Source organism: Fusarium redolens (genome assembly GCF_020744475.1).
Source record: "Fusarium redolens strain MPI-CAGE-AT-0023 chromosome Unknown BKA55scaffold_13, whole genome shotgun sequence".
Taxonomy (NCBI): domain Eukaryota; kingdom Fungi; phylum Ascomycota; class Sordariomycetes; order Hypocreales; family Nectriaceae; genus Fusarium; species Fusarium redolens.
In genome coordinates, this window is record NW_025763676.1 from 379,287 (window position 1) to 406,794 (window position 27,508).

The 27,508-nt window shown below is 48.4% G+C and overlaps 10 protein-coding genes across 10 annotated transcripts; 7 read left to right on the top strand and 3 right to left on the bottom strand.

Annotated features, from left to right (window-relative positions):
• Positions 1-137: 137 nt before the first annotated feature.
• BKA55DRAFT_518525 (glycosyl hydrolase) lies at positions 138-1,397 on the top strand (the record flags this gene model as incomplete). Its single annotated transcript, XM_046188275.1, has 1 exon — positions 138-1,397. The coding sequence occupies one exon, from the start codon at positions 138-140 to the stop codon at positions 1,395-1,397; it is 1,260 nt and encodes a 419-aa protein (XP_046046309.1).
• Positions 1,398-1,983: 586 nt separating this feature from the next.
• Positions 1,984-5,510, top strand: BKA55DRAFT_648938 (glycoside hydrolase superfamily). Its single transcript, XM_046197264.1, has 8 exons — positions 1,984-2,489; positions 2,535-2,781; positions 2,828-2,860; positions 2,908-3,003; positions 3,055-3,189; positions 3,244-3,312; positions 3,366-3,957; positions 4,006-5,510. The coding sequence occupies exons 1-8, from the start codon at positions 1,990-1,992 to the stop codon at positions 5,340-5,342; spliced, it is 3,009 nt and encodes a 1,002-aa protein (XP_046046310.1). The 5' UTR covers positions 1,984-1,989; the 3' UTR covers positions 5,343-5,510.
• Positions 5,511-5,637: 127 nt separating this feature from the next.
• BKA55DRAFT_104595 (uncharacterized protein) lies at positions 5,638-7,575 on the top strand. Its single transcript, XM_046184691.1, has 2 exons — positions 5,638-6,052; positions 6,100-7,575. The coding sequence occupies exon 2, from the start codon at positions 6,118-6,120 to the stop codon at positions 7,456-7,458; it is 1,341 nt and encodes a 446-aa protein (XP_046046311.1). The 5' UTR covers positions 5,638-6,052; positions 6,100-6,117; the 3' UTR covers positions 7,459-7,575.
• A 41-nt stretch (positions 7,576-7,616) lies between these two features.
• Positions 7,617-8,971, bottom strand: BKA55DRAFT_575780 (uncharacterized protein). The gene has a single exon (XM_046193418.1). It carries the CDS (start codon positions 8,862-8,864, stop codon positions 7,692-7,694), a length of 1,173 nt encoding a protein of 390 aa, XP_046046312.1. The 5' UTR covers positions 8,865-8,971; the 3' UTR covers positions 7,617-7,691.
• A 1,114-nt stretch (positions 8,972-10,085) lies between these two features.
• BKA55DRAFT_518696 (Alpha/Beta hydrolase protein) lies at positions 10,086-11,938 on the top strand (the record flags this gene model as incomplete). Its single annotated transcript, XM_046188287.1, has 3 exons — positions 10,086-11,167; positions 11,498-11,595; positions 11,652-11,938. The coding sequence occupies 3 exons, from the start codon at positions 10,086-10,088 to the stop codon at positions 11,936-11,938; spliced, it is 1,467 nt and encodes a 488-aa protein (XP_046046313.1).
• A 60-nt stretch (positions 11,939-11,998) lies between these two features.
• Positions 11,999-13,202, bottom strand: BKA55DRAFT_705604 (S-adenosyl-L-methionine-dependent methyltransferase; the record flags this gene model as incomplete). Its single annotated transcript, XM_046200667.1, has 2 exons — positions 11,999-12,970; positions 13,063-13,202. 2 exons carry the CDS (start codon positions 13,200-13,202, stop codon positions 12,070-12,072), a joined length of 1,041 nt encoding a protein of 346 aa, XP_046046314.1. The 3' UTR covers positions 11,999-12,069.
• Positions 13,203-16,186: 2,984 nt separating this feature from the next.
• Positions 16,187-18,533, top strand: BKA55DRAFT_518766 (uncharacterized protein; the record flags this gene model as incomplete). The annotated part of the gene is made up of 9 exons (XM_046188293.1): positions 16,187-16,330; positions 16,477-16,859; positions 16,912-17,549; positions 17,596-17,753; positions 17,802-17,896; positions 17,945-18,078; positions 18,128-18,187; positions 18,239-18,331; positions 18,382-18,533. 9 exons carry the CDS (start codon positions 16,187-16,189, stop codon positions 18,531-18,533), a joined length of 1,857 nt encoding a protein of 618 aa, XP_046046315.1.
• A 579-nt stretch (positions 18,534-19,112) lies between these two features.
• BKA55DRAFT_575786 (major facilitator superfamily domain-containing protein) lies at positions 19,113-21,124 on the bottom strand. Its single transcript, XM_046193419.1, has 2 exons — positions 20,672-21,124; positions 19,113-20,623 (listed from the first exon to the last, which is right to left on the bottom strand). The coding sequence occupies exons 1-2, from the start codon at positions 20,819-20,821 to the stop codon at positions 19,187-19,189; spliced, it is 1,587 nt and encodes a 528-aa protein (XP_046046316.1). The 5' UTR covers positions 20,822-21,124; the 3' UTR covers positions 19,113-19,186.
• Positions 21,125-23,280: 2,156 nt separating this feature from the next.
• Positions 23,281-24,119, top strand: BKA55DRAFT_596207 (uncharacterized protein; the record flags this gene model as incomplete). Its single annotated transcript, XM_046195912.1, has 2 exons — positions 23,281-23,412; positions 23,463-24,119. The coding sequence occupies 2 exons, from the start codon at positions 23,281-23,283 to the stop codon at positions 24,117-24,119; spliced, it is 789 nt and encodes a 262-aa protein (XP_046046317.1).
• Positions 24,120-24,690: 571 nt separating this feature from the next.
• Positions 24,691-27,497, top strand: BKA55DRAFT_518084 (enolase C-terminal domain-like protein; the record flags this gene model as incomplete). The annotated part of the gene is made up of 8 exons (XM_046188242.1): positions 24,691-24,866; positions 24,923-25,035; positions 25,081-25,192; positions 25,243-25,992; positions 26,374-26,427; positions 26,475-26,623; positions 26,673-26,872; positions 26,919-27,497. The coding sequence occupies 8 exons, from the start codon at positions 24,691-24,693 to the stop codon at positions 27,495-27,497; spliced, it is 2,133 nt and encodes a 710-aa protein (XP_046046318.1).
• Between the last annotated feature and the right edge of the window lie 11 nt (positions 27,498-27,508).

Sequence of the window (27,508 nt, forward strand, 5' to 3'; positions counted from 1 at the left end):
ATGACGAGGGAGCCAAGTTTAAAAGGACTAGATGAAGTATTTGTGGCATTATAAAAGACGCAAGTATCGCGGCATCTCTGCACATTCACTGTTACGGACCTCTCAACTTCTCCCAGGGTCATTGCCCATTCTTCACCATGTTGCCCCGTCTTCAATCCCTCTCCCTAGCTCTCCTCTCCCTCGCCACCGGCGTTCACTCCCACGAAGCCCTCTCCTCCCTCAATGTCCGCAACCTCAACGACATCCGCAGCCACATCAATCTTCCCTCAACCTCAAACGGCCACTCCATCACCTGGCGCAGCAGCGACCCCTCCATCATCAGCCACGATGGTCTTGTGAAGCGTCAACCCACTACCTCCGACGTTCTCCTCGTCGCATCCCTCGAAATAGACGGTCAACTCCACGAGCGCGAGTTCAACGCCTCGGTTCGTCAAGCTGCTCAACAAGACCCATATGAAGCTTATGCGTTTTCGTACTTTACGGGTAATTCGAAGCAGGGGGAGAATATTTACTTTGCGGCTAGTAAAGGAAATAATGCTTTGGATTGGCAGGAGCTTAATGGGGGACAGCCTGTTATCACGTCGAAGTTGGGAACGAAGGGGTTGAGAGATCCTTTTGTTATTCGATCTGTTGAGGGTGATAAGTTCTTTATGATTGCGACGGATTTGTCTATTGGTAGTGGAACGTCTTGGGGCGATGCAGTGCGCAAGGGGAGCTTGTACCTTGAGATCTGGGAGTCGGATGATCTTGTGACGTGGTCTGAGCAGCGACACGTCAAGGTTTCCCCCGACAACGCCGGAAACACCTGGGCGCCTGAGGCCTTCTGGGATGATGAGAAGAACTCATATGTTGTCTTCTGGGCATCATCGCTGTACAACACAGCCGATCACTCGGACAACTCTTATCATCGCATGCTCTACTCTCTCACCCGAGACTTCGTCACCTTCTCCAAGGCCGAGATCTGGCAAGATAGTAAAACGTCCCGCATCGACACCACCGTTCTCAAATCCGGCAACTCATTCTACCGCTTCACCAAAGACGAGGCATCAGCAAGCGGCTGCACAGACATCATCCAAGAGAAGTCCTCCAACCTTCTCGCCCCCGTTGACGGATGGACCGTTCAAGCTACATGCATTGGAAAGAATGCTGGTCTTCAAGCTGTTGAGGGTCCTACTGCTTTCAAGGGCAACGCTGGTGATAGTAATGGCGAGAAGTTTTATCTTTTTGTGGATGAGTATGGTGGTAAGGGTTATGTTCCTCTTGAGACTGGTGATTTGGATAAGCCGAATTGGAAGGTTTCGGCGAGTTATAAACTTCCTACGAGCCCGAGACATGGAACGGTTATTCCCATTACTAAGAAGGAGCACGAGAAGTTGCTGAGTGCTTTTGGTGCTTGATTGGGTGATGGCTAGAAGGGATTGAGAAGATAGATAGGCAATCCATACTATTTTCAATTGTAGTTTCTGAGCATAGCTGGCCTACCGGACCGGCTTCCCCGATAATGCAAGATGTGACAACAATTGGCAATGCCCGCCTTGATCATCCACCCAGCGCTAGCTGTTTATTGAATGGAAGCAAAAGAACCATCCGATGATCATCCAAATCTCATCATTCAACCCCTCATTCATGAACCTTTATCATACGTAGCAACTCATGGGGTAAACGGCCCATGCCAAGGCTCCTGCAGATCGCTGTAAGAGCTCCAATCACAACGCTCAATTCTCATGCAAACCCCTCAATCATGCAACTCGCCATCACTATGGATAAATGACAAACTCTCAAGAGATGGCCCTGGCATTGTGAGGATCATGACGGCATTTCGCACGGAAATAATACTTATCCACCAATACGAATTGCAGGTCTTGATGCATCGTCGGCATATTCGGGATGGCATCCGTGATGGGCACATGTGAAGCCAGGCACAACTGGTATATAAGATGATGGACCGTACAATTGTGCAACTAGTATTCACAAGGGTATTTTGCAATAATGAAGTTTTCGAACTTCCTTTTCGCAGCCCTTGCGGCTAGCAGTCATGCACGAAATGTCCTCCCCCGCGGCACTCGTCCATCCAACATCCTCGACTCCCGAGCCCTCCTCCAAGACATAGTGACATTCGACGAACACTCCCTGTTCATCCACGGCGAACGCGTAACAATCTTCTCCGCCGAAATCCACCCTTTTCGTCTCCCCGTTGCATCTCTCTACCCCGATCTCTTCCAAAAGGTCAAAGCCATGGGCTTCAACATGGTTTCGTTCTATGTTGACTGGGCTCTTCTAGAAGGGAAACCTGGAGAGTTTAGATCTGAGGGGGCGTTGGACTTGCAGCCGTTTATTGATGCGGCGCATGAGGCGGGGATTTATCTCCTTGCGAGGCCTGGGCCATATATCAATGCTGAAGTATCCGGGGGTGGATTTCCGGGTTGGTTGCAAAGGGTGAAAGGGTTTTTGAGGACGAATGCCACGGATTATCTCACTGCTACTGATAAGTAAGTTCTATCGCCCAGATCCAGATCGATACTGATATCGTCCAGTTATGTTGCCCATGTCGCCAAGATCATCGCAAAAGCCCAAATCACCAATGGCGGTCCAGTCATTCTGTACCAGCCAGAGAACGAGTACAGCGCTGCACAAGGAACGCCTTTCCCAAATCATGATTACTTGAAATATGTCAACGACCAGGTTCGCAAGGCTGGCGTTGTTGTACCGCTTATTAACAATGATGCTTGGCAAGGAGGTACTGGGGCACCTGGTACAGGACCTGGGGCTGTCGACATTTATGTAGGTTTGCGCGGTGATTGGCATCAACGCCTGCTAATTTGAACAGGGACATGACGGATATCCTGTTGGATTTGACTGCGTGAGTCTGTTGGTCTAGGGGCTTTCGGTCTCGCTGACCCATTATAGGCAAACCCATACACTTGGCCGAAGGATGGTCTTCCGACGACCTGGCATGCGGAGCATGAGAAGATCAGTCCCAATACACCATACTCTATCATTGAAGTAGGGCACATACAAAGTTGACTGGCCTGATGTAATGACTGACTTTTGCAGTTCCAAGGTGGAGGTTTTGATCCTCCTGGTGGCGGCGGCTTCGATAACTGCTACGAGCTCACCAACCATGAGTTTGCCCGTATCTTCTATAAGAACAACCTCGCTGCAGGTGTTACTATCTTCAACATTTACATGGTATGACCCTCTGTCCACCCACCTTCTAGATCAAGAGCCTTGCTGACTTACTAGACCTGGGGAGGTACCAACTGGGGAAACCTTGGCCATTCCGATGGCTATACCTCTTACGACTACGGAGCAGTAAGTCTCTCACCTTCAAACCATACTGGACTGTAAGCCTAACGCTTGCGTAGGCAATCAAAGAAGACCGAACAATCACCCGCGAGAAATACTCCGAGATAAAGCTCCAGGGCCAATTCCTCCGTGTCTCACCAAACTACGCCATCGCAGAAGCAAGTAACTTCACAACCACAAAATACAGCGACAATAAGAACATTGCCGTAACAGCTTTGACCACCAAGAAAGACGACGCATTCTACGTCGTCCGTCACACAGACTATCGAACCACCGACTCAGCATCTTATAAACTCAAAGTTAAGACCTCCGCTGGAACCTTGACGATTCCTCAACTAGGCGGATCTTTGTCGCTGCATAGACGAGATTCAAAAATTCATGTTGTGGATTATCCTGTTGGAAAGTTCAAGTTGTTGTATAGTACTGCTGAGGTGTTTACGTGGAAGGGCGTTGGCGATAGGACTGTTCTTGTGCTTTACGGGGGCGCTGATGAAGTTCATGAGGTTGCGGTTAAGGGGCAGGAGAAATTGAAGGTTGTTGAGGGTGATGGTGTCAAAATTGAGAACAAGAAGGGTGCAGGTGTTTTTCAGTTCAAGACTAGCACAAAGCGTCGTGTTGTGCAGGCTGGGTCTCTTTACATCTACCTCTTGGGTAAGTCTTCAACATCATACTGCTGGGTACAGAGACTAATATGACTAGATCGCAATGCTGCGTACAAGTACTGGGTCCCTACCATCCCAAGCAAGAAGAGTGGAGAGTATGGATCGTCTGTCATGAACCCCGACGCCATCATTATCAACGGCCCATACCTTGTCCGATCTGTCTCTGTTGAAGGCCCCAAGCTTTCTGTCCAAGCTGACTTCAACACCACTACACCAGTTGAGATCATCGGCGCACCCAAGGGAGCCTCTCACCTGGCCATCAACGGCAAAGACACTCCGTTCACAAAATCTAAGCTTGGGAACTGGCTCGTCAACCCTGAGATCAAGCTTCCCTCCGTCAAAGTTCCAGATCTTAAGTCACTGGACTGGCATTACATCGACGCTCTTCCCGAAGTGAAGAAAGACTACGATGACTCCAAGTGGCGTACCGCTGATATTAAGAAGACTTTCAACTCTAAGTGGCCCCTTAACAACTCAGTATCGCTGTACTCTGGCGACTATGGCTTCCACGCCGGCGCACTGGTCTTCCGTGGTCACTTTACAGCATCTGGATCAGAGTCCAAACTCAAGCTCTGGACATTTGGTGGACGCGCTTATGGCAGTTCAGTTTGGCTTGATGACAAGTTCCTTGGATCCGTTACAGGAGCGGGCAACAACAACAACGATACGTCAACTTACAACCTTCCCAAAACCGAAAAGGGTAAAAAGCATGTTGTGACAGTCATCGTTGACAACATGGGTCTGAATGGAAACTGGGTACCCGGCGTCGATGAGACAAAGCAACCTCGGGGGATTCTCGACTGGCACATCACCTCAGACTCCGGCAAAGAGACAAAGGTCTCAAAGTGGAAACTGACGGGCAATCTCGGCGGCGAGAATTACAGGGACAAATTCCGCGGTCCCCTCAACGAAGGCGGCTTTTTCTTCGAACGCCAAGGCTATCATCTCCCATCCCCTCCCCTCTCCTCCTTCAAACCTGGTTCACCCTTCAAGGGCCTTTCCAAGCCCGGCGTGTCATTCTTCACAGCCAAACTCCCCCTCAACATCCCTTCATCAACCCACGACATTCCCTTATCATTCACCTTCAAAAACAACACCTCCAGCACAGGAGCTTACCGCGCTTTACTCTATGTGAACGGTTTCCAGTACGGAAAATACGTCGCCAACGTGGGACCCCAGACAAACTTCCCTGTACCTGAAGGAATTTTAAACTATGGGGGTGATAATTGGATCGGCATTGCGCTTTGGGCTTTGGAGAAGAGCGCTAATGTTGAGGGGTTGAAGTTAACGGCTGGTGTTCCTGTTCAGACCGGTCGGAAGCCTGTGAAAGTGGTCGAGGGGCCGAAGTATTCTAGACGCCAAGGTGCTTATTAGTGAGGGTGCAACGTTTCAATTGGTGGCGCCGTATAAGGTTCTGCTATATTTAGTGTTTGTTGGAGTGATGAGGCGTTCGGTCCTACGGTATCATCCGTGGCCAATTGAGGGTGTTCCTTTCCCGTTGGAGAATGTGTCTATCCCGTTAGAGAAGAGAGTGATTTGCGTGCCTTGTTGTGAAAAGAAATTCGCCAAGGCTTGCGTGGCCTTCGGCTTGAAGATGCCGTGATCTCCACTGTGCCAAGTGATGATTTCTTCTGTGATGCTCTCAGTCTTCACTCATTCTACTCTCTCAAAGACATCTACACAAGTCTAATAAATAGTATTCTACCAATATTGTCTCTTATGTATCAGATTTAACTATGAATGTCATTGTAGGGCTATCCTACAGTGAACAGGGTGCTGCGCCTCGCGGGATGATCGAATCGTGGATACCCCAAGCTTCGGCTGCAACGGCCCTTAAAGTGGAGAACGGCAACGACTAAGCGATCGGAACGTCCAAGCATCTCTCACCGAAGCTACGTAACGTCTCCTAAAATGAGAAGCCACTTTCTTTCTCTTTCTCTCTTTTATATCTCTCTTTTTCCTGCCAAGGGAGAGGTTTGCAGTGACTCACCGGTGTAATGATCTGTTCTTCGTGTCTTGCGTTTCTTGGCCTTCCATGTGATATTTCTATGCTCTGTATATAACCAGCCTCTCAAGCTTCTTTCGTAAGTTGTCACGCAGGTCATTATGTGAACTTTGTTAACCCATCAAGACTCATCTCTTAGGCGTCATGGCATCACTGATGATGAAGGAGTGCAACACCACTCCAGCCGAAACCATGCTTCACGATATTCCCCCGACCGAACTGTCCGTCCCCGGGCCCGACTCGGTCACCCTCGCAAAGAAGCGCTCCAACTGGTCCTGCATCGACGACAACCGCCTCCGAAACAATCTCTTCGCTGCAGTCGGTTTTCTCGAACTCGCAAACGCAGGCGACTTTGCCGCCAACGTATGGAACGACGTCCCGGTCCCGATCTACGCCATCGTCTTCATGGCAATCGGCGGAACATCTGCTTTCGTCCTCTCAATCTGCGCATTTTTTGACTCGAGAAAGGCTTGGAGGAACGTTAAGTTCTTGCGACAGCAGAAACAATATCTTGAAACAGAGAAGGAGAATCTACCTGCTGGGACTGAGTCAAGGGGTCTTGATGTTTTTATCGAGATTACGACGAGAGAACTACGAATTGAGATTATTAATCGTTGGGCGATGGATTTGTTGATGGGTGGCGGCGCGATGTTGATCAGCATTGGTACATACATGGCTATTGGCGGCGCAAACAGAAAGGTCTGGCATGCGAGTAACATCCTGTCCGGGTATCTCGGCAACGCCCCCATCGCTTTATTCGGCCTCATCAGTGCGATTTGGGCTACAATGGTGGTATCCAAGATGCGATCGCACGTCACTGTCGCGAAGAAAGAGCTTCAAGGTTCATCATCGTTACCATTATTGAAGCAGAGATGTTTCAACGTTCAACTGTTCTTCATCCTCAATGGTATTGCCAATGTTCTTGGTGGAGTTGGTTCCATGATTACGGCTGAGCGATGGTGGGGTTATTGCATTCTTATTCCTGTCATCGTTACTTCCATCTTCTGTAACGTCTGGTGGCGACACAGAGTTGGATACGATCGGCCTTGCATATCCGCTGTACCGCCGTTGAACATGGATAACATCACTGAGGCACTGGAATCGACTTCGCAACTACGACATACCGTTCAAGACAGCGCTGGCGTCAGTCTTGACCAGATCTTCGGAGAGGAGGTCACGTTACAGGATGTCTTGGAGTTGTTTGTCGAGCATGACCTATTTGAGCAATTCAGTCTCCGACTGGTGGCCAACAAAAAGCTTGGGCATTTATTCGTGAAGGCGCATGAGGCTCGAGTGCAAGTCAGTGTCGCTACCATCCTGGATGTATCAGAGGAACATCATCCACTCATTCTGGGAGCCGCACTGCGATTCTTGAAGAAGCAGGGACCAAGACACTTGTTGCACCGGGAAAGATTCCTGATTGAAGTCCTAGGAACCTACCTGAATCAGGAGAAGAAGAGCCAGTCGGTGGAAGTCGAGAAATGAGAGACTAGACTTTATCTTGTGTGCTTTTCCAATTCGTTTCTTTGGAAGTGGTGCGTCGTTGATTCGATGATGTACACTTTATAGCAGGTCTTGCAGGTCAAGCTGGACTTTTAGAACTTTCGTAATGCTCAATGGTATTTTGCTTATCTGATTAACCTTCTCCGCGCTTAAATGATATTGAGCCGCGTATGTACGTGAACACTGCAACATCTGAGGCCATGATAACTGCTAAGTCAGCCAAAGACAAACTCCTGGTAATTCTCAGCTATTTTCCCAACACCTTCTTCCAATCTCCAACCCTTAACCTCACAAATGGCCCGGTACATCTCCTCAAGCTCACTGTCCATCCTTTCGCCAGCCGTATGAAGATCACTCTCAACCAATATCCTGTTGTCCGGTACTATCTTTATCGCATCTTCCGCCTTTTTCCTCTCTTCATCGGATCGCAGATTGTTGGTCTTGGAGAAAGAGAAGAAGATCTTGGCTGGGATGGAAGGTTTGAGATATTGCTTGGCAGCGTCGGATAAACCGCTGAATGAGTGAAGACAGATTCGTGGAGGGTATGGTTTTGGAGCGCCTTCCGGTGGTTGTGCGGCTTTGCCCTCTTTCTTCTCTTTTTCCCTTGAGCGGCGACCTCGAAGCTCATGGCCTTTCCAGCACTCCGTCAACGCATCGTAGAGAATGCCGTGGACCTGAACGCCGTGAACACTGACCGGTCTTCCAAGCTCTCCTGCTAATTTGAGATGCGCCATGAAAACCGCTTTTTGATGAGATAGCTGTATGCGATGTTGACTGAGTGGTCTCCTCTGACGACCTCCTGGTGTACGAGCGGGATCTAGCTCTGGCTTCGGATCCGGCCATTGCATAGGTAGTCGGAATGGCTTATCAAGACCAATCTCTCCAACCACCGCAAAAGAATCTTCCAGTAGTCGAGCTCTAGTCTCAGAGATAAAAGTTGAGAGTGCTATCGGTACTGGGAGATGACGCCAGAAAGCTGGATCTGTTGGAGCTGGTGAAAGCACAGCCTTGTAGTGCGCCGCCTTCGCGTCCTCGACGTACGCAGAGGGTACGTATGTCGGAGTCTCTAGCGAGTCGTCAAACAATTCATGGCAGAACCACGGGTGTCTGCCATAACCTGCGATAACAGTCGTTTTGGATTGTGAGAAACATTCGGGACCTTTGACCCCATGAGATTTGACGATTGAGGCAATCAGAGGTTGATCCTGAGTTCGCGTTGCCATTATTGCTACGGCACGAGATTTCATGTTTGGCAAATCGGCTACTGAGTTTATCCTCTCTCCAATGTGATTGTGCGCATCAAAGACTCCGATATGCCAAGGAAATGGCTCTGAATGATTTGGTGACGGCTCTGGCACCGAGCCTTCTTGGTAGTCGTGCATACACATCGTGACGGTTGCTAAACAGGCAATGCGAGCACTTGGTCGTATTAATTCTCGTATTGGGTTGATCAAGATAAGAACAAACAGTATTGGGGACTTTATAAGGCATTGTGTGATGAGTCATGCTGAAAATGAGTCATCTTCCCTGTCAGCATATAGGAGTGATGATGGATCAACGCCATCAGCCTTGCACAGCCTCACGCGTCCAAGTCGCTTGCACCTGAGTTGATATCATTTCATCTACAGATATCATTCATAAGATCTCCACTATTGAAGTTCCTTTCTTTGATCTGTCTACCTTTACTTCTGTTCACTTCACTCACGTACCCTTTGCATCCCCCCAACAGTTGCCAACATTACATACTAAGGACATGACGCAGTTTCAAATGAGCATGTACTATTCTCAGGAATATTACTCTCATATATCTGTTCGGGCTTTCGTATGCCTACAGAGATTCTTGACAGACGGTATAGCCATTTAGAAGAAGAAGGCACGTAATATTGAACCTCCAGGCAGGTGCGAGGGCGACATAGCACTTGTACAAACGACAAGTTAGAAATAAACAAATTCTTTGACAATACTATTCTATATACTTAGGTAATACGGTTAATATGAAAGATAAGTACTGCTCGAAGTCGCAACAGGGCTGATCTTTCAGTGCTTACATCACATGATCTCACAACGTCATCTTGCTCAGCCATGATAATTCCCTGCGGACTTCGCTCGCAATTTCCGGTCCTGTGGACTTGGCATCTCTATATTTCAGTTCTTACTTGCCAATTAGTGCGGACGTTCCATAATCTAGGACGTTTAAAAGGTTAATGCTTCGCATTCGGGTCACTCGGTTGTCTACGAATGTCTTCATATGCGACGCTTTCGTTCTATTTTCACTTTTATCCACTCAGTTACGCCCCCTGGGACTCCATTCTACATCGGTAGTGGTCATATGCCGAGTCGTGTCACTGTCTTCGCGTAGACTCGGACATCAATTCATCAGGCTCGCTTTCGCTTAGGCCTCGATCATCATCATGCGCAGAATGACTGCCAACATCGATCTCCAAGATATTAAACATTGGATATTGAATATATAAGCTACAGCACATCGTCTTCTTTCAAAATGTCTCCCTCCTCCTCATCTCAATGCAGCAGCACTCAAACTTCCAATTCCAACAACCTGAAATTGTATCCTTGGCTCTTGCCCAACCAACATCATTACCACGCCAACCATGAAACTTTGGACCAAAGCAATTCTCTCTTTGGCGCTCTTCTCGCCTCTAATATACGCTGAGGCATCGTGGCCAAAACCAACGAGCGGAAGCTTCAATATTGAAGACTTCTCCTTCGACTCTGGCGAGATTATTGAATCCCTCAACATCAGCTATCAGACCCTCGGCGAGCTCAAAGTTAACCCCAATGGATCCAACAACGCTGTCCTTCTCCTCCACGGAACTACAGGTTCCAGTGCTCAGTTTCTCGTGGAAGAGTTCGCTGGTGCCCTCTTCAACCCGGGCCAGCCTCTGGATGCTACTGAGTACTTCATCATCATGCGCGATGCCATCGGCCACGGAAACTCAAGCAAGCCCAGCATCACTGGTCTCCGTGCTTCTTTCCCTAAGTACCAGTATTCTGATATGATTCGCGCTGATCATCTCCTCTTGACTGAGCACTTCAAACTTAACCGGACTCGTCTGACGCTTGGTGTTTCGATGGGCGGTATGCATACTTGGATGATGGGCAGTGAATACCCCGGTTTCTCGGACGCTTTAATGCCCGTTGCCTGTTCTCCTGTCGAGATTGCTGGACATAATCGCTTGTTTCGAAAGTTTATCACTGAGCTCATCACAATTGATCCAGCTTGGAAAGGCGGTGATTATGAGAAACAGCCTGCTGCCGGCCTTGGTGGTGCACTTATGATTCAGCTTGTACTTCTTTCATCTCCTTCATACTGGCAGCGAGTATTTCCAACTCGTGAAGCCGTGGATAAGTACGTTGATGAGCACATTATTCCTCGGCTTGAGGAATACGATGCCAATGATCAACTCTATGCATGGAACGCATCGCAGTCGTACAATCCCAAAGCCGGTCTTAAGAACATCAGAGTTCCTTTGACTGCCGTCAATACTGCCGATGACTTGCTGAACCCAGTCGAACTCGGATTCTTGGAGGACGGTGTCACGAACGACATGACGCCTGGATATGGTCGAGCAGTTACTATTCCTGCGAGCAATGAGACCACTGGACACGATAGCTACATCATGGCTGGTCTTTGGAAAGATGAGCTTGAGAAACTCCTAGCTCGATCGGGCGCGTAGAATAGGACTTGGCTATGCTGAGGGCTGGTTTGGTCACGCAACAAGGGAAGACCTGACGATACAAGCGGCGTAGAGTCTAAGCCGATCTTCCATGTAATTAAATAAGATAGTCAAACTGATTGATTGAAATCATATGTTGACTCCATAATATCGATGCGTCAGTGATGGTGATATTTGACGTCACTACGATGAGATTGATGAATGTGCTCAGAGTGAGGTCATGACATCATGAAAGGACCCTGATAGCATAACTACCATAAATACTGTTTCACTTCCTTAACTTGTAAAGTTCCATCTCATTTTTTACTACTACTCAGTATCTACAGCAACTATATTCAGCCCCAAAACCCAACCACGAACTGCGACATGTCTGACCCAAAGCAAGGCGGAGATCTCTTCGAGATGGCCAAGGACGGCACATCCAGTCAGTCCTTTCCTCCCCTCCGAACACTTTTCAAGTGACTAACGTTCGCTTCTCAGTCCCTGGCGACGCTGGCAAGCAAAACACAATCAGCTCAGTCCCCAACCCTCATCAACGCGACGGTGAGGCCGCGGGCGGTCTTGGCTCAAGCGACTTGGCTGGCGCGGCAGATAACGCCGTGCTTTCAGCTTCTGAGGGCAGGGAGTCTGGCGTCGGCGAGGGAATTAGCGCAACTGGTCATGATATTCCTCAGTCGGTCACAGGAAAGCCTGGTGGTCGGGGAGGTACCCAGGGCAAAGAGGAGATTAGAAGGGACACGGGAGCTTTTGCGAATAAGGAGAATTAGGTAACGATACAATGAGATATAAGAGCCATTCTAAAAATTGTCTTTTGAGCTATGTGACTAGTTGCTGTTATTTTTTGCCTGGTCAGATGGGCGGCGATTCATCCGGGAGTGAAACCTTGGCTCCCCATGATCTACTTGGTAGCAACCGCAACATGAGCCTGGAACATGATCTTGTTCCTCCCATCCTCAAGCTTCTCAAATCCCTCCGTCTGCGTCAGCGCTTCTATCACCGCTTCTACAGCCGTATCCCAGTTCTCTTCATCAGACTCTAGCCATCCCGCCTTTGAAGTACCTCCAATGAAACTCCAGATCATAGTAGCAAACCGCTTTAGATCTCCAACAGTAACATGAACATCCTTCTGCGTGATCGCGACGTTATCTGGCGTGAATCCTCCCTTGATGATAACGTCGCGCAGATGGACCTCATTTTCCCATTTGTCCAACCCCTCTCGCGGTAAAGGGGTAGCAGCTGGTCGAGTCTTTTTCGCTGCTGCGTGGATCGCAGGAATAGTTGGTGTGTGAGCCCACGAGTTGATAATGGCAATACCTCCTGGCTTCAAAGTGCGGTGTATCTCCTTTATCGCATCGACACCGTCATTTGGAAGAACGAACAACAGCGCGTTGCCAATACAGTGAGTGAAGGTCTCATCGGGGAAGTCAAGAGCCGACGCATCCATCTTGAAAGCTTCAGCAGGCCACTGATTCTTGGCTACGTTCTGTCGGTATAATTTCACGACGTTTTCATCAATATCGGTGCCTTTGATTATAATGTTGTCTTTTTTCAGACTAGCGACAGCCGCCGTGCCAGCCCCAAGGCCACAGCCAACATCGTGAAAGATGACTTCGGAATCGCCGAACGGCTCAATGCAGGTAAGAGATACAGCAGCAAGGCGTTCCATGCCATCACCAACGATTTCTCCATATAGCTCTGGTGTTGGCGTCAAGGCCTGCTTGGGCGAGAAAGTTCGGTCGGACTCTGGGGCATTCATCTTGAGGTGAAGGTTGAGATAGGGAAATGGGACAAAGTTTACTCTCTACTTGTCAATGGCGTTAAGAATACAGCCAAGGCCTCGAATATGTTTATATATTGTGATGTTAAATGTGCCCGGGATGTATCCGCTTACGACCCTGCGTGTTCAAATATGTTTCCGATATCAGCAAATGTCTGAGTAAGCAATCCTTCCTTGATCTTGACTAGTACAATCTCGTTTGTATTTTGAGAGTAGAGTTCCTTCCTTATAAACTCTAGCTTGTGTTTATTCATAGTCAGTTAACGGGTATTAACGTTAAGAGCTGTCTAATCACTCCACTGTCTGTAGAGAAATCTTCATCCAAGGCGCGATACAGTCAGCAGTAAACATTATGATAGTATGTCCATTACAATAATTATCTCCAATGTAACCTATGTCAGTAATCACCTGAGTGTTTAGTATGTCGTGTGTCGATGCTGATGAGTTTGTTGACAAACATATTATATATACCAGCTTGATATGTCAAGACTATTTATCATGGCAATACCATATTGCTCTACAAATAAGGATAACAACTGGGTCCTATGACTATAAAATTATCGCTGACGCTTCTTGTATCTTGCCTCATGAGATACTTATGAGATTTGCACAGACTTCACAAATTAATCATGAATTTAATGCTTGTCGAACCGTTCGCAGGAAGGAAGATGTCAGCTTTAGATACACATTAAAAGATGCATCCAAGGATTCCGGGATGAGTGACCAAAGTAATATCACTCACATCTCGCCAATGGCTCGGCACTCAAGCTTTGACCGCTGAAACTATACTGAGCTTATGATGGACTAAATAAAACATGGTCATTACAGTTTCTATTACCAGCCACCTATAGACGCTTTGGATCAACAGCAGTACCGATGCTTACAACAAGATGCAAAGAAAGAGCCGGTAGGATGGTTAGTCATTGGCCTATTTCTGAACACTCAGATAAAATTGATATTAGTCACCTTCTCACCCGACCTAGGATCCGAAATCCCGTTTTTCTGTTCAACCCCGAGGATGGTCAGTGTCTTTGATCATTTGCAGAAGAATCAACAAGAATTTGACAGTCCCAGCTCTTGAGATTAATAATGTTGAATTTAATTTCAACATCTAGAAAAGCAAGACCTTTTGCATTTACTTTTCTAACCTGCTTTTTTAAGCCTTGTTACGCGTTCCTTGTATTCTGATCGTGCATCACGAATTGCCGTTACACAAGTTTCTAGTTACCTACCCTGTTGACCGCTTTCACTGTACCGCCATAATTCTCCTCAAAGCGAACGAGAGTGAAATAAATGATACTTATCTTACACCAGTAAAGGTGATCAAGAAGAACCCTTATCTCAATCGGATAAGGCCTAGTGCTCAGGCGACATTCATGATTACCACAGGTTCCCCTCATCTCATTGCTCACGAGGATGTAAGCGGGAATAAGTGCGAGGATGTGACGTAGTGGGGGTTCTGCCAAGCATGCGTGACAGTTCAAGCAACAATGAAAGGCGGGCGTAAAGATTGCAGTATTCCCGGTGACGTCGTTTCTTTGACGATGCCCTCATTCATTCCTCGAACAAGTTACTGCAAAGTGCTGGATGATTGTCACATTAGAGGCGTGCGGCTGTAGGGATTGTGCAGCCACTTTATACCCGTAAGCTTAAGTTTAAGGTTACGGTGAAAAGGGTCTGATACAACTCGGTTGCCTAATCTTTTGGCATGAGACAATGCAAGATCGAGTATCACAATCACAAATATGCTATTGCTATCCCAGTGAAGATCTCGAAGGTCTGAGGGTATCGTGGCAATAATCTGGGGGTTATAGATCAGCGACAATCCGGGGATGATGATCGTGGATCAGAGATGGAGTGATGGAGGGAGTGTTTGTCCAATTAAGTGACCAATCGCGGAGAGAGTCAGATGATAGACATGATCAACGCCCGTTATTCAGCACTAGTCGATTGAATTCTGTTGATCAAGATGATCAAGATGTGAAGTCACTCTATCTCTGCACTTCTTCAAACAGAAGAATCACATCTCACCAACACTCTCACCACCAAGATCGGTCCCGAATACTTGCACAAGCCAAGACCCAAACAAGTCCGATCGTTGCGTTTAGGCACCCTTATTCCACCGTCGCACCAACCTCTCAAAACGGCAAAAACGAGCGTCGATGGTCTCATCCTCACTGAACAATCAACCATTACGGTTTAGCGTGTGTCTCGGTGATGTTACACTGCACATAAACAAGAGCAAGTTTCCAACGGCAGATTCTTCAAACTTTTACACTATGAGCTTCTAGACTTGAGGGATATTTTACTCAACAAGTTCTCAAGTCATTCTCAGACCATAAACTGTTCAAAATGGCTGCAAATTGAGAGAGCTATAGCAACGCTACTGATTTTTATTTGGATGCCTAGAAGATATCTCCACTTGAAAGGGACAGAATATGGATGCCTTGGCAAGTGTCTCCACTACGTCATTTGTGCCGCTTATCCGATGACGTTTAGGCAGCCGAATAAATCGGTACGTATCGCCTTTAACCCGCAGAGAATCCCCAGACCCCAAATTTCAAGGTGTTCAGCGGCTTTTTGCTAGCGCGTGGAGACATCGAGATGATTCGTTGTAGCGGAGAGAGCTTCTCCAATTTTCATGAAGGATCTCCATGGGGAAAAGAGAAGGTGTGTTGAGATCAGGGAGGCGTTGCCGTTGATACTGCTCTCATACCAGAGGCTGTAAGATTTTGAACACTGAAGCTCAGGTAGTGTTAATAGTAATTGTGAGATATTGTGAAGGATGGAATCATCCGTGGAATGGAAAGTTACCCTGTCAACTCCCGTGTTCAACATCGGAGCATTCAGTGTAACCCCATACAAGAAGTAAAGAAAACCCCTGGTTCATTCCGAGACAATAACCTTAACCTTTCCACAATTTCCAAGTCCATCTCCAAATTCTGGTGGTCAGATATTGTAAGGTGCATGTGGTGGATACGCTTAAACGCCCGCCCACCATCTTCCTCTTCTCTCCATGCAAGCATAGACCGGCTCATCCTTAGACTGGCTCAGAGGATGGGGATGAACCGGGGATGAGCGATGATCCTATCCAAACTCATTCCCCCAGGTCTCACCCGCACAATTCAATTGCCAAGTTATTTAATCTACCCTTGGCCTCTTCTCCCCAGGTTCTTTTTTCCTTGGCCTTCAGTCCTCACACTTCTTCTCCTCTTTTACATCTTGACTCATATTCACAATGGATAACAAGGAATTGGGCCCTGACGTCCCTCAGGCGTCTCATAATGAGAAGGACGGTCTCGGCAATGCCCATGATCTACCTTCCAGCGGTGGAGGTCGTCGTGGTTCGACTGCCGTGAACATTGTTGAGAATCCACTCAAGGTACGCTTGGCGATCTCTTGGCTCATCGCCGAGCTTCTTAGTCAATCGCCAAGAAGCTCGGCGATGCTGACCCCAACGACAATTGACCTCACATCGTCAATTGTGATAAAATTTAATACTTTCAATACTGACATTGACATTCACAGCGCGTCACACCTGAACAAGCAGCCCACGATGCCCGTGTCTTCGCCGAAACCCACGGCCTCTCCGAACACGCAGAACTCTTCTCCCGCGCCGCCCTTGTCGCTCGCGACCAAGAGCAGTTCAACATGGTGAAAGAGCTCAAAGAAGATGAGCGCCAAGCCCTAGAGTACGAGCGCGATCATAAATGGCACGGCCCAAAGATGCTCTGGTACTCTATCTCTTTGTGCGCCATTGGCGCTGCGACTCAGGGTTGGGATCAGACTGGTTCCAACGGTGCCAACTTGTCATTTCCTCAGGAATTCGGACTCGATGAGGAGAACAGCGTTCGTGATCAGTGGATTGTTGGGCTTGTCAATTCGATTATCTTCTTGACTGCTGGTTTGATGTAAGTTGATCGACTTCATTCACTTTGAGTGAGCAGTTGCTAATGAGTACAGTGGCGCTTTCATCGTTGATCCGCTGAACCATTACTTCGGTCGTCGCGGTGAAATCTTCATCACGGCCTGCTGTCTCACCGCAACCCCCATCGCATCCGGCTTCACCCATTCATGGCAAGAGCTCTTCGCAGTCCGCTTCGTAATGGGCATCGGCATCGGCGCCAAAAACGCCACCGTCCCAATCTACTCCGCCGAGATGGCACCAGCCCGCGTCCGCGGCGCATTGGTCATGTTCTGGCAGCTGTGGGTCGTCGTCGGCATCTTCCTCGGTTTCTGCGCCAACGTCATCGTCAAAGACACCGGCGATATCTCCTGGCGCCTGCAGCTCGGTTCTGCGTTCATTCCCTCGTTTCTTCTGGGTATTGGTATCTTTTTCTGTCCTGAGTCGCCGCGTTGGTTGATGAAGCATGGAAAGCATGCTAAGGGGTTTAGATCGATGCAGAGGTTGAGAGCGCACGATATCATTGCGGCCAGGGACTTTTACTACTCGTGGATTATCTACGAGGAGGAGTTGACTGTTGCGCGTGGTGCGGGCTATTTCCAGCGTTTGTGGGATTGCTTTGCTGTCCCTCGTATTAGGCGCGCGAACTATGGTGCTTCTACCGTCATGATTGCCCAGCAGATGTGCGGTATCAACAGTAAGTTGCAATCTCCCCACCAAGTTTCAATTACTAACCGTCTCAGTCATTTCGTTCTACAGTTCCACCATCTTCCGAAATGCTGGTTACTCCGCTGTTGAGGCTTTGTATGCTTCCCTTGGATATGGTGCTATTCAGGTCATTGCTACCATTCCCACTTTGTTCCTCATTGACACCAAGGGACGACGAACTCTCTGTCTCATCGTAAGTGAGAAAGACTCATTTTCCATTACATTTACTAACACCGCTTAGACTTTCCCCTTCATGTGTGTCTTCTTGTTGGCCGCCGGTCTGTCTCTCCTCAATCACAGCGGCAGCCGTGGCGCTCAAATCGGACCTGTCGTTCTGTAAGTCTCTCAACCAATTCAATTAAGACTCACTAACTAACCTATCAGCTTCGTGTACCTCTTTACCATCGCCTACTCCCTCGGTGAAGGTCCCGTCGCCTTCCAATACTCTGCCGAAGTATTCCCCACCATCCAGCGTGAGCAGGGTATGGCCTGGGCTGTCTGCATCAACAACACCTTTGGTAAGTATCCAAAACCGCATTAGAGTAATTATTACTAACACATCAAAAGCTGGTGTTCTCGGTCTGACATTCCCTCGAATGACCAATGCCATGACTCCCACTGGAGCTTGTACGTATTCTCTACCTTGTTTCACGTTCAACATTGACTAACATGATGCAGTCGGTTTCTACGCTGGACTCAACTTGATTGCTTGGGGCATGATCTTCTGCTTCGTCCGTGAGACCAAGCAACTCACCCTTGAGGAACTTGACCGTAAGCCACCCGCATCTTGTGTCGTCATACTCTTGCTAATGATGTATCAGAGGTCTTTTCTGTCCCTACCAGCCAGTTCATCTCTTATGAGACGAGAGTCTGGCTTCCATACTTCTTCAAGCGACATATCCTCCGCAAGAAGGGTGTCGTTAAGCCCCCGCCTATCATTGAGCGTGCTGAGATGACCTTTGACTCAGCTTAAATGTGTCTATGAGTACAGGACTGTGTACTGTTGAGTCTAGGAAGATGGGTGCTAGTGCTGGAATGATTTGTCATGATTGACATTGGTCAGTTCGTGAGCGGGTTTCACGATTAGTATTTTATGAGGTTTGTGGAGTATATAGTCGAATGGTATACCCTCGGTACATTGTTAGTCTTCAATATGTATGTGTTCTTCTTTGACGCTTCTCTGCCTTGTAGCAAATCCAGCTCTTAATAAAGTGCATAATGCCGAGATTGACACTACTGAGCCTTCTTCTCGTTGTTGCTCGCGGTCAACCTGCAGCACAGAGATGATGAGGCCAAAGCAATTCGACCTACGAACCGAAGTGACGTGCAATAAGCGATTGGCTACTCAGAGAAAGGGAACACGACTAAGAGGATTTAGCATTGCGACAAGGAGTTACTTTTGGACTAGCCCTAATTACGTGTGTACCAAACGAAGAGTCAATGCCACGCGAAATCGAGGCATCGCATACAGTATAAGGTACTGTCGGCGAGCCTCACCATCGCGTGTATTGGACCAGAAAATGTCTTCACGCAGACAAGGTGAATGATGAAATGCTCAAGAAATAAATTAACAACCATCGCGCTATCTTAATGAATTCTATATGATTGAATCCTTTTCGTTAACACTTAGTAGACATAGACAAACTCATCGTTCTTGGAATCGGTAAGATCCATGAAAGCATTCTGTCCCAGCCCATCCTCATCATTGTCCTGCACATTCGCCACATAGTGATGCTCCATACTCAAATCCCTAATCTTAGCAGGCTTACCATTCTTAACTCTCTTCCTCTCCTGCATCTTATTCAAGAACATAAGATTGACCAACTGCAAAAGAATAACACCAATCAAAGCGCCAGTAATACCCATAGTCTTTGTAAGACCAGGCTTGTAGTATGGCGCATCCTTGGAGCTGAAGAGCAAAGGTCCGATGATGTTACCAGCTGAAACACCGATGTTGTACAAGGACATGATGACCGATTTCTTGGTCGTACCGGCAATGTTGGAGATCATCCAGGAGACAATGAGCGGATTGCCGCCGAAGAGGAAGGCGAGCATGTAGTATGCTGCTAGGAGAGGAGGGATGTTGTCGCGGTTGAGTTGGTGAAGCATGACTGCTCCTGCGAGGACGGGGAGCATGACGGCGATGAGGAAGACGGACTTGACGCGGTATCGGTGTGCGAGGTACGAAGCGGGAAAGATAACGAGGAGTTGTACAGCGCCGAAGGGAATGTTGAGAAGCGATGTAACGCCCTTATCGAAGCCGAAACCGCCAACGATAATAGGACCAAAGGTGTTGGTAACAGCGGCTGTGACATTGAGACACAAAGCCATGCTGATGAAAAGCCATGTCTTGGGTTCAATGAGTGCCTCGAAGGCTTGCTTCCAGATGAAGTTGCGACTTCCAGTACCAGTCTGATTGGCGCGAAGACGCTCGATGGTCTGAAGCTTCTCGTGCTCGGTTAAGAAACGCGCAGAAGGAATGTCGTTGTCAAGAGCCCAATAGACAACCGGTGCTGTAAGAACGGTGATGAGACCAGCGAAGAGGAAGAGAATGCGCCACGATGCAAGCGATCCGTTGATCTGGCCCAAGCCAAAGGAAAGTGCAGCAGCAAACATATTCGCAAGACCGTTAGTTCCATACCAACAAGCAACTCTCATCGGCTGTTCAGCACGTCTATACCACTGCGACGTAATAACCGAAAACAGCGGCAAGCACGCAGCCTCAAACAAACCCAGCAAGAAACGCGTCGCAAGAAGGCCTTGGTAGGTAGTACAAGCAGCCATACAAGTCTGCGCAGCGCCCCAACCAAACACAAGACTCGCCATAAAAATGCGATGAGGAATTTTGACCATCAACCACGAAGAAAAAGGTAGCCAGACGAGTTGTGCGATGGGCGCCATGGAGGAGACCATTGAGTATTCGTTTCCGCTGAGGTTTGTGTCTTCGCGCATGCCCCATACTGCGCCGTAGCCGAGGACGGATTTATCGAGAATTTGGAGGAAGTAGACCCAGACGAGGATGGAGAGGACGTGTTTGTCGGTTTTTCGGCGGAGACGTTTGTTCTAGACGAGAGTTAGTTGCGAGTAATGAAGAGGATTGAGGGAACGCACGTCTTCTTCGGTGACTTCAATGTGCTGAGCACCGATCATCTGAGCGACAGCATCGCCATTGTGAGCCTGAAGATCAGGTTTTGCGATCTGAGACTCAACGTCTTCGGCGTGATGTTGAGAAGGCGCATCTTCACCCTTTGACGTAGACATATTGAGACCTTTGGAGTGAGATGATGTTGGAGAGAGTGATGAAGGAATGCAGATCTCAAATTGAGAAGAAACACAGCCCTTCTTATCCTCAAGCTTTTTCACCGGTCGACGGGAAGACCGTTAGTGTATGACATAGAGTTTAAAGGCTGAACTTGGGCTTGGCTCCCCCCACGCGTTGTAGAAGCGAGTCTGGGGAAAGCGAGAATCTGGGGGATTTGTGGACGGCAGCGGGGTCTTTGCAACGTAGTGACGAGCGGTGAAATTTCACATGGCGATCGTTACTCCTCAAAGGCGCTGTATGCTCGAGTCATGGTTGAAACCTTGCTTTCTGCTACAGATGCTGGCGGTTGCTGGTGCCGAAGCCTAAATGAGTTAGCGTGTTGAGAATGAGGAGGTTTAGCTTTGAGGATCAACGTCATTATTGGCACGTGGGGGTTCAAGATGCGGAGAAGATATGGGGAATACGGCCGGAAGTGTACCGCGGTGTGGTTGACTGTCAACCTGAGAAATGTGCATCGCCAGGAGATTTTCTGTGGGGGAAGATCTGGGCTGATTGCATCTGATCTCATGCCGCAATTGCATACAGATCGCGAGGCTGTTGAGCATGGGTTCTTTGTACGTTGCAGCGTTGACAATGGTCCTGCTAGACCGAGGCAACGTTCAATAACTGCCATGCCATGCCCTGTCGCTTGAGCGGAATTAGTGCGTCTGAGCTAAACCGTCAAAACGCCGCTATGATCAAGCTCTTGACGAAGCTCCTCAGGCAATTGACCTCTACCATCGGCAATTGACGTGGGGGTCCCGTTCAAAAGCCGCTTCTCATCTTCAGCTGCTATAACACTATTCCCTTGTGATATTGTTCTCGTACGATCTAGACCGTGGTGTTATCTGAGATCTAGTCTGCTGTTCATCGTCAACCATTCGGAACTGAGCCTGAAGCTTTGACCCGCTTTTAGTCTGGTTGACTGTCGACCCAGCATGGCGCATGTCTCAGATTCACCTGTAAAGCCTCATGCTTCCAGCTCTAGCCATGGCATCTGCGCATAATTGCGGCTTAGAACAGAAACTTTGCTCTTCACCCCGGCTTTAGGTTCTCGTACCAACGTTCTATCCCCTGCAGAAACTGTTGGCAGCGAGATAGATTGATTGCATGTGAAAGGCCGGATCAGAAATGTTGCATTGGGGGCAGTCACTCATCGTCTGATCTAGAAAGCTGTTATGGTTGTCACTTAGGAGTAATCGAACGACTCAATGCTCTAGGCACAGCTCAAAGGCTTGTCGTCGGCTGGTTGTTAGGTGCGGTACTCAGTCTACCCGAGAGGCTACCGCAATACCTAACTACCCTGGTGCGTAAAACAGTTTTCGGTCCAATAATTGATGCTATCGTCGTTGCGTCAGACAACTCTACCCTGTCGCTATGAAAATGGATAGTGGACATACGAGAAGGCTTATACAGGGTAGACAGAAGCAAATGACAAGTCAGGGTTGTTTCAGCGGTCGTTGTTGAACTCTTGGCTACAAGCAAATGCAGGCTGTGAAGATCAATTTCAGCTTACTGTCAACGTTATAACAGAGGAACAATAGAGACACTGCACTAATTCTGGATAATTACTCTTTGGATGCCATTTTATGAAATGCAACGCCTAGTACATGACGTTCCAGTTCCAAGACTATCACTGCAAGTGCAATAAGATGCATTTCGACATCCCGCACGCCAAATTCTACCAGTAAAAACACTCGCCATCAGTAGTAGCCAGGAGGCATTCCAAGGAAGCGAAGCGTGTAGCGCGTTTTAAAAGTTTCGACACTCGCACGAGGAACCAAAATGAGACACGTCTTTGGCAGCTTGGGGGTAATCTGGTCCGTCAACCGAAGTATCGATTGGGGGATCAACCAGACATCAGCAGGAATAAGAGATTCGTGATTGGAGGGCCATGTTCATCAACATCCTGCCTTTGACAGCTGCTGGTTTACATGCATCATGGCATAGCAGGAATGCATCATCTCAATCGGCTTACCCCCACGCTTCAACGCCAGCAACTAGCGGTTCCGACCGAAATCTCAGCTAACCTGAAAACGATGGCGGACCGACGGCATTAAACCGTACCTGCGCCCGTCCAAGTAACCCCCACGTTCTGATCAGGTTCATTGTCTCCCCCGTGTTTATTGTCCGACATGCAAATCTGTCCAGAATGCCATGGAGTGAGGATTACCCCAGAATCTTCCCCGCAGATGATCATCGTTTAAACACGGATAGAATGCCGACAGCAAATCGGGCCGACGTGGGGGTCACACGAGATGAGAAGTTCGTGAGCTCATGCTTTGCTGGGGTTAGATGTAACACTGGTTCGGCGTCTAAATCTGGGGTGTAGTTTCTGGGCCGTCGTTCGAGGACAGAAGACTTATGATAGTACCACTTTACAGGCTTCACCATTCAGCATCCCAGATCAGTCGACGGCATGACCAATATCTTGGAATCACTCTTCTCTTTGAAGGGCAGCAAGGCTGTTGTTACTGGCGGGACGAGAGGCATCGGTCAGGCTATGGCTTTATCCCTTGCAGAAGCAGGTGCAGATATCATTTTGGTTCAGGTAAGGGCTCCGTGTCGGTGTAACTCGCTGGACTGGCTGACACCATCAAGAGAGATGAAATAAACCTCGAGACGAAGACGTCGATCGAGCAGCTTGGTCGACAAGTTTTCGTTTACACAGCAGACTTGAGCAATCAAGAACAAGTTGAGAAATTGAGCAAACGCATCCTCGCCGACGGCCACGATGTTAGTATCTTGGTGACCTGCGCTGGAATACAACGACGACATCCAGCGCATCAATTCCCTATGAGCGACTGGGATGAAGTTCTCCAAGTCAACCTCCGAACAGTCTGGACTTTATGCCGCGACCTGGGCTCATATATGTTGACCCGCAAGCCTGACGCAAGCGGCCATCGCGGAAGCATCATCAACGTCGCGTCACTCGTCAGCTTTCAAGGCGGTCTTACAGTCCCAGCGTATGCAGCAGCGAAGGGCGGGATCGCACAGCTTACGAAGGCTTTGAGTAACGAGTGGGCGAGTCAAGGTGTTAATGTCAATGCTATTGCGCCGGGATACGTTGCTACGGATATGAATGAGGCTTTGATCAATGATGAAAAGAGGGCTGAGAGTATTCTTTCGAGAATTCCGGCGGGGAGATGGGGATGTCCTGAGGACTTCAAGGGAGTCACAGTCTTTCTGGCGGGAAGAGGAAGCTTGTACGTTTCCGGAGAGTTAGTTACGGTTGATGGCGGATGGATGGGACGATAACGTCCAACGAGAAGGCATTACTGTACACTCTTGAGATTTAAGTTAACAACCAATTACTGCGTATCTACAGACATGCTCATAGATGTCCACCTTCAATTCATCTTTACGAAGGCGTAGCAGCGAATGAGATATTGCTTAAGCAGTGGCAACAAAGACTCTAGGGGAGAGGTGCGCCGCAAACCAGCATCATTTCTCATGCGGAACTAGTAAAACGGGACTTACCGCCACTGACTCAGGAGAAGAGCAAAGTTTCTGGGCGGGATGGAGCTCATGCCAACGTGACCAACTGCCTACCCCAGCAATGGTGGAAAATTACGGCTTTCACCGAGGGACATCACGGAAATAAACCCTGCATTGTGCGGCTCGTTACCCCAGATTTACGTAGTTTCTTTAGTTCGTGGGGGCACAGAACCTGTTTTCGCGTGGGGGTACAAACCTAAGCCGGGACAGCTGACGATGTCGTGTTAGCCGAGAGGTTGTCGGCGGGGAAGCCGAGTCATGACGATTAAAAAGGTCGGAGAAATTCGTGTCTGAGGTAAAATCTCACTCGTCAATATTTGCAGCAATCACAATGGCTAAGATCGCAACTGTCAAGTACTACCGCGTCAAGCCGCGATGGCTAATGGTTAAGATTGTCGATGAGAATGGACAGTATGGATGGGGTGAGGCCACGTTGGAGGGGCATGATCTTGCTGTCGAGGGATGTTTGGATGAGATGATCCCACGAATCATCGGACAAGAAGCAAAGTAAGCATTGTTGTCCTAAAGACCTATGATGAACAGCATCTAACAGACACTGGCAGCGATATCGAAAACATCTGGCAAACCTTCTGGCGTCATGGATTCTACCGTGGCGGACCAGTCTTCATGTCCGCCATCTCAGGCATCGACATCGCATTATGGGACTTGAAAGGTGGTCACAGACACCACGCCATTGGTATCCTAAAGCTAACAGGAATAGGTCGAAACTTGAAGGTGCCTATCTATGAGCTCCTCGGCGGTAAGGTCCGCAACAAGGTCCAAGTCTACTGCTGGATCGGTGGTGATCGACCTTCAGATATCGAAGCAGCAGCGTAAGGAGCGATAAAAACTCCAATCCCCAACCTATGCTAACAACATACAGAAAGAAGCGCCTTGAGCAGGGGCTTACATGCGTCAAGATGAACGCAACCGAAGATCTAGGCTGGATAGACTCGCCATCCGCTCTCGACAGCACTGTCGAACGTCTCAAACAGGTGAAAGCATTAGGTCTCGACGCCGGACTTGACTTCCACGGACGCTGTCACAAAGCAATGGCTAAGCAACTCGCACGAGCTCTTGAACCTCATAGACCTTTGTTCATTGAGGAGCCTATTCTGGTTGAGCATCCTGAAGCTATCAAGAAGCTATCTGACCAGACTGTTATTCCAATTGCGTTCGGTGAGCGTTTATATACACGCTGGGACATCAAACGCTTTCTGGAAGATTCAAGTGTCGACATTCTCCAACCTGACATCGCTCACGCAGGCGGTATCTCAGAGACGAAGCGTATAGCTACTATGGCGGAGGCATATGATGTTGCGATTGCGCCTCACTGTCCGCTTGGACCTGTTGCGTTCGCTGCTTCCGTTCAAGTAGCACTGTCGTCACCCAACTTTGCCATTTTGGAGATGAGCTTGGGGATGCACTATAACACCGAGGCTGGAGATATTGATCTCTTGACGTATATCAAGGATCCAAGTGTTTTTGATCTCGAAGCTGGACATGTCAAGGCGCCGACGGGTTATGGCCTGGGAATCGAGATTGATGAAGAGATGGTGGCTAGGATTGCGAAGGAGACGGACCCGTGGCAGTGTAAAACGTTTCATGGTCCGGATGGCAGCATTAGGGAATGGTAAATCACATCACCGTATTGTTGTTTAAATAGCTCGTTCTCTATTAAACAGTCTCAGAGATCTAGTGTCCCTCTATGATGCCAGTGATCCTACACCTGCGGTCGGAATATCTTGATGAGATGCACCATTCTTGTTCACAGTGTCAGTGCTGACTCTTCCCTTGAGCACCACTAAGCTCTCCGCATCTGGGGTAAGCAAGTTTTGGCCCATGCTCGGCAATTCAGGTCGGGACGCTGGACCCCCACGCTCTTGGCGATGGAGTCCCCGGAAATCCTAATGAGGGGTCAAACTTAAATGGAAAAGCATTCGCGAACTCCATGAGATCCCCCTGTATTTACATCTCTGAAGCTGCCTTCTTGTATTACCCCGCGTTTAAAAAGTATTGTCAAGATGAGTAACAAACCGTTGGAAGTCTTGGTCTATGGGCTTGGAGCGTAGGTTCACCTCTATCAGACTCAGATCATGACTGACATTCATCGAGAATCGGCTCGTTTTATGCCTTCATTCTGAGCCGTAGTGAGCATGTTCACCTGACGGTGGCCGCTCGTTCGAACTTTGATGCCGTCACTGCTAATGGCATCTCAATTGACAGCCAGAACCATGGAAAACATCATGTGGAACCTCACAAGGGTATGTGTCGCACGATATCTCCGTGAAGTTGATCTAACCCCGACCATAGTCTGTCGTACTGTCGCTAAAGCGAGCAAAAAGTTTGACTTTATCGTCTGCACCAACAAAGCAGTGGACCAGCTCAGTACAGCTGCTGACATTGAACCTGGCGTTGGTGATAACACGTCAATTGTCATCATCCAGAACGGCGTTGGCAATGAGGATGCTTTTCGTGAACGGTTCCCGAGCGCAACTATTATCTCATGCGTGGTATGTAAATTCTCTTGACCTGTCATATCTTTACTAAAGATTGCAGACGTGGGTTGGTGCGAGGCAGCCGGAGCCTGGTTTCATAACTCATACGACATCCGAGGATATGCAAGTGGGGCTGTACCCGAACAAGACCGGAAGCGAATCACGCGATAATCAGCATCTGGCTCAATTTGAGTCCCTGCTGTCAATTGGAAAGACCATCTTCCAGATTGTCCCTAACATCCAAGTCCAGCGTTGGGAGAAAGTGGTCTGGAACGCAGCGTGGAATTCCCTTACTGCTCTTACGCTTATGGACACGCATGCATGGCTCAGTTCATCAGACCTGTCAACTCCGATGACGAGAAAGCTGATGAAAGAAGTTATTGATGTTGCTAATGCGCTCGGAGTTCCTCTGGAGTATGAACTGATTGACAGGCTTCTGGAGAAGATTTTGGTGATGCCGCCTATTGGAAGCAGTATGAGAACGGATTACGAAAATGGAAAGCCAATGGAAGTCGAGGTCATTCTGGGATATCCTGTTAGGAAGGGTAAGGAACTTGGTATTGATGTTGCGACGATTGAGACTCTGTACAGCATCTTGCTGGCGATTAACAAGCGGCTCATAAGCGCGCAGAGCAAGTGAGGTAGTCTCTG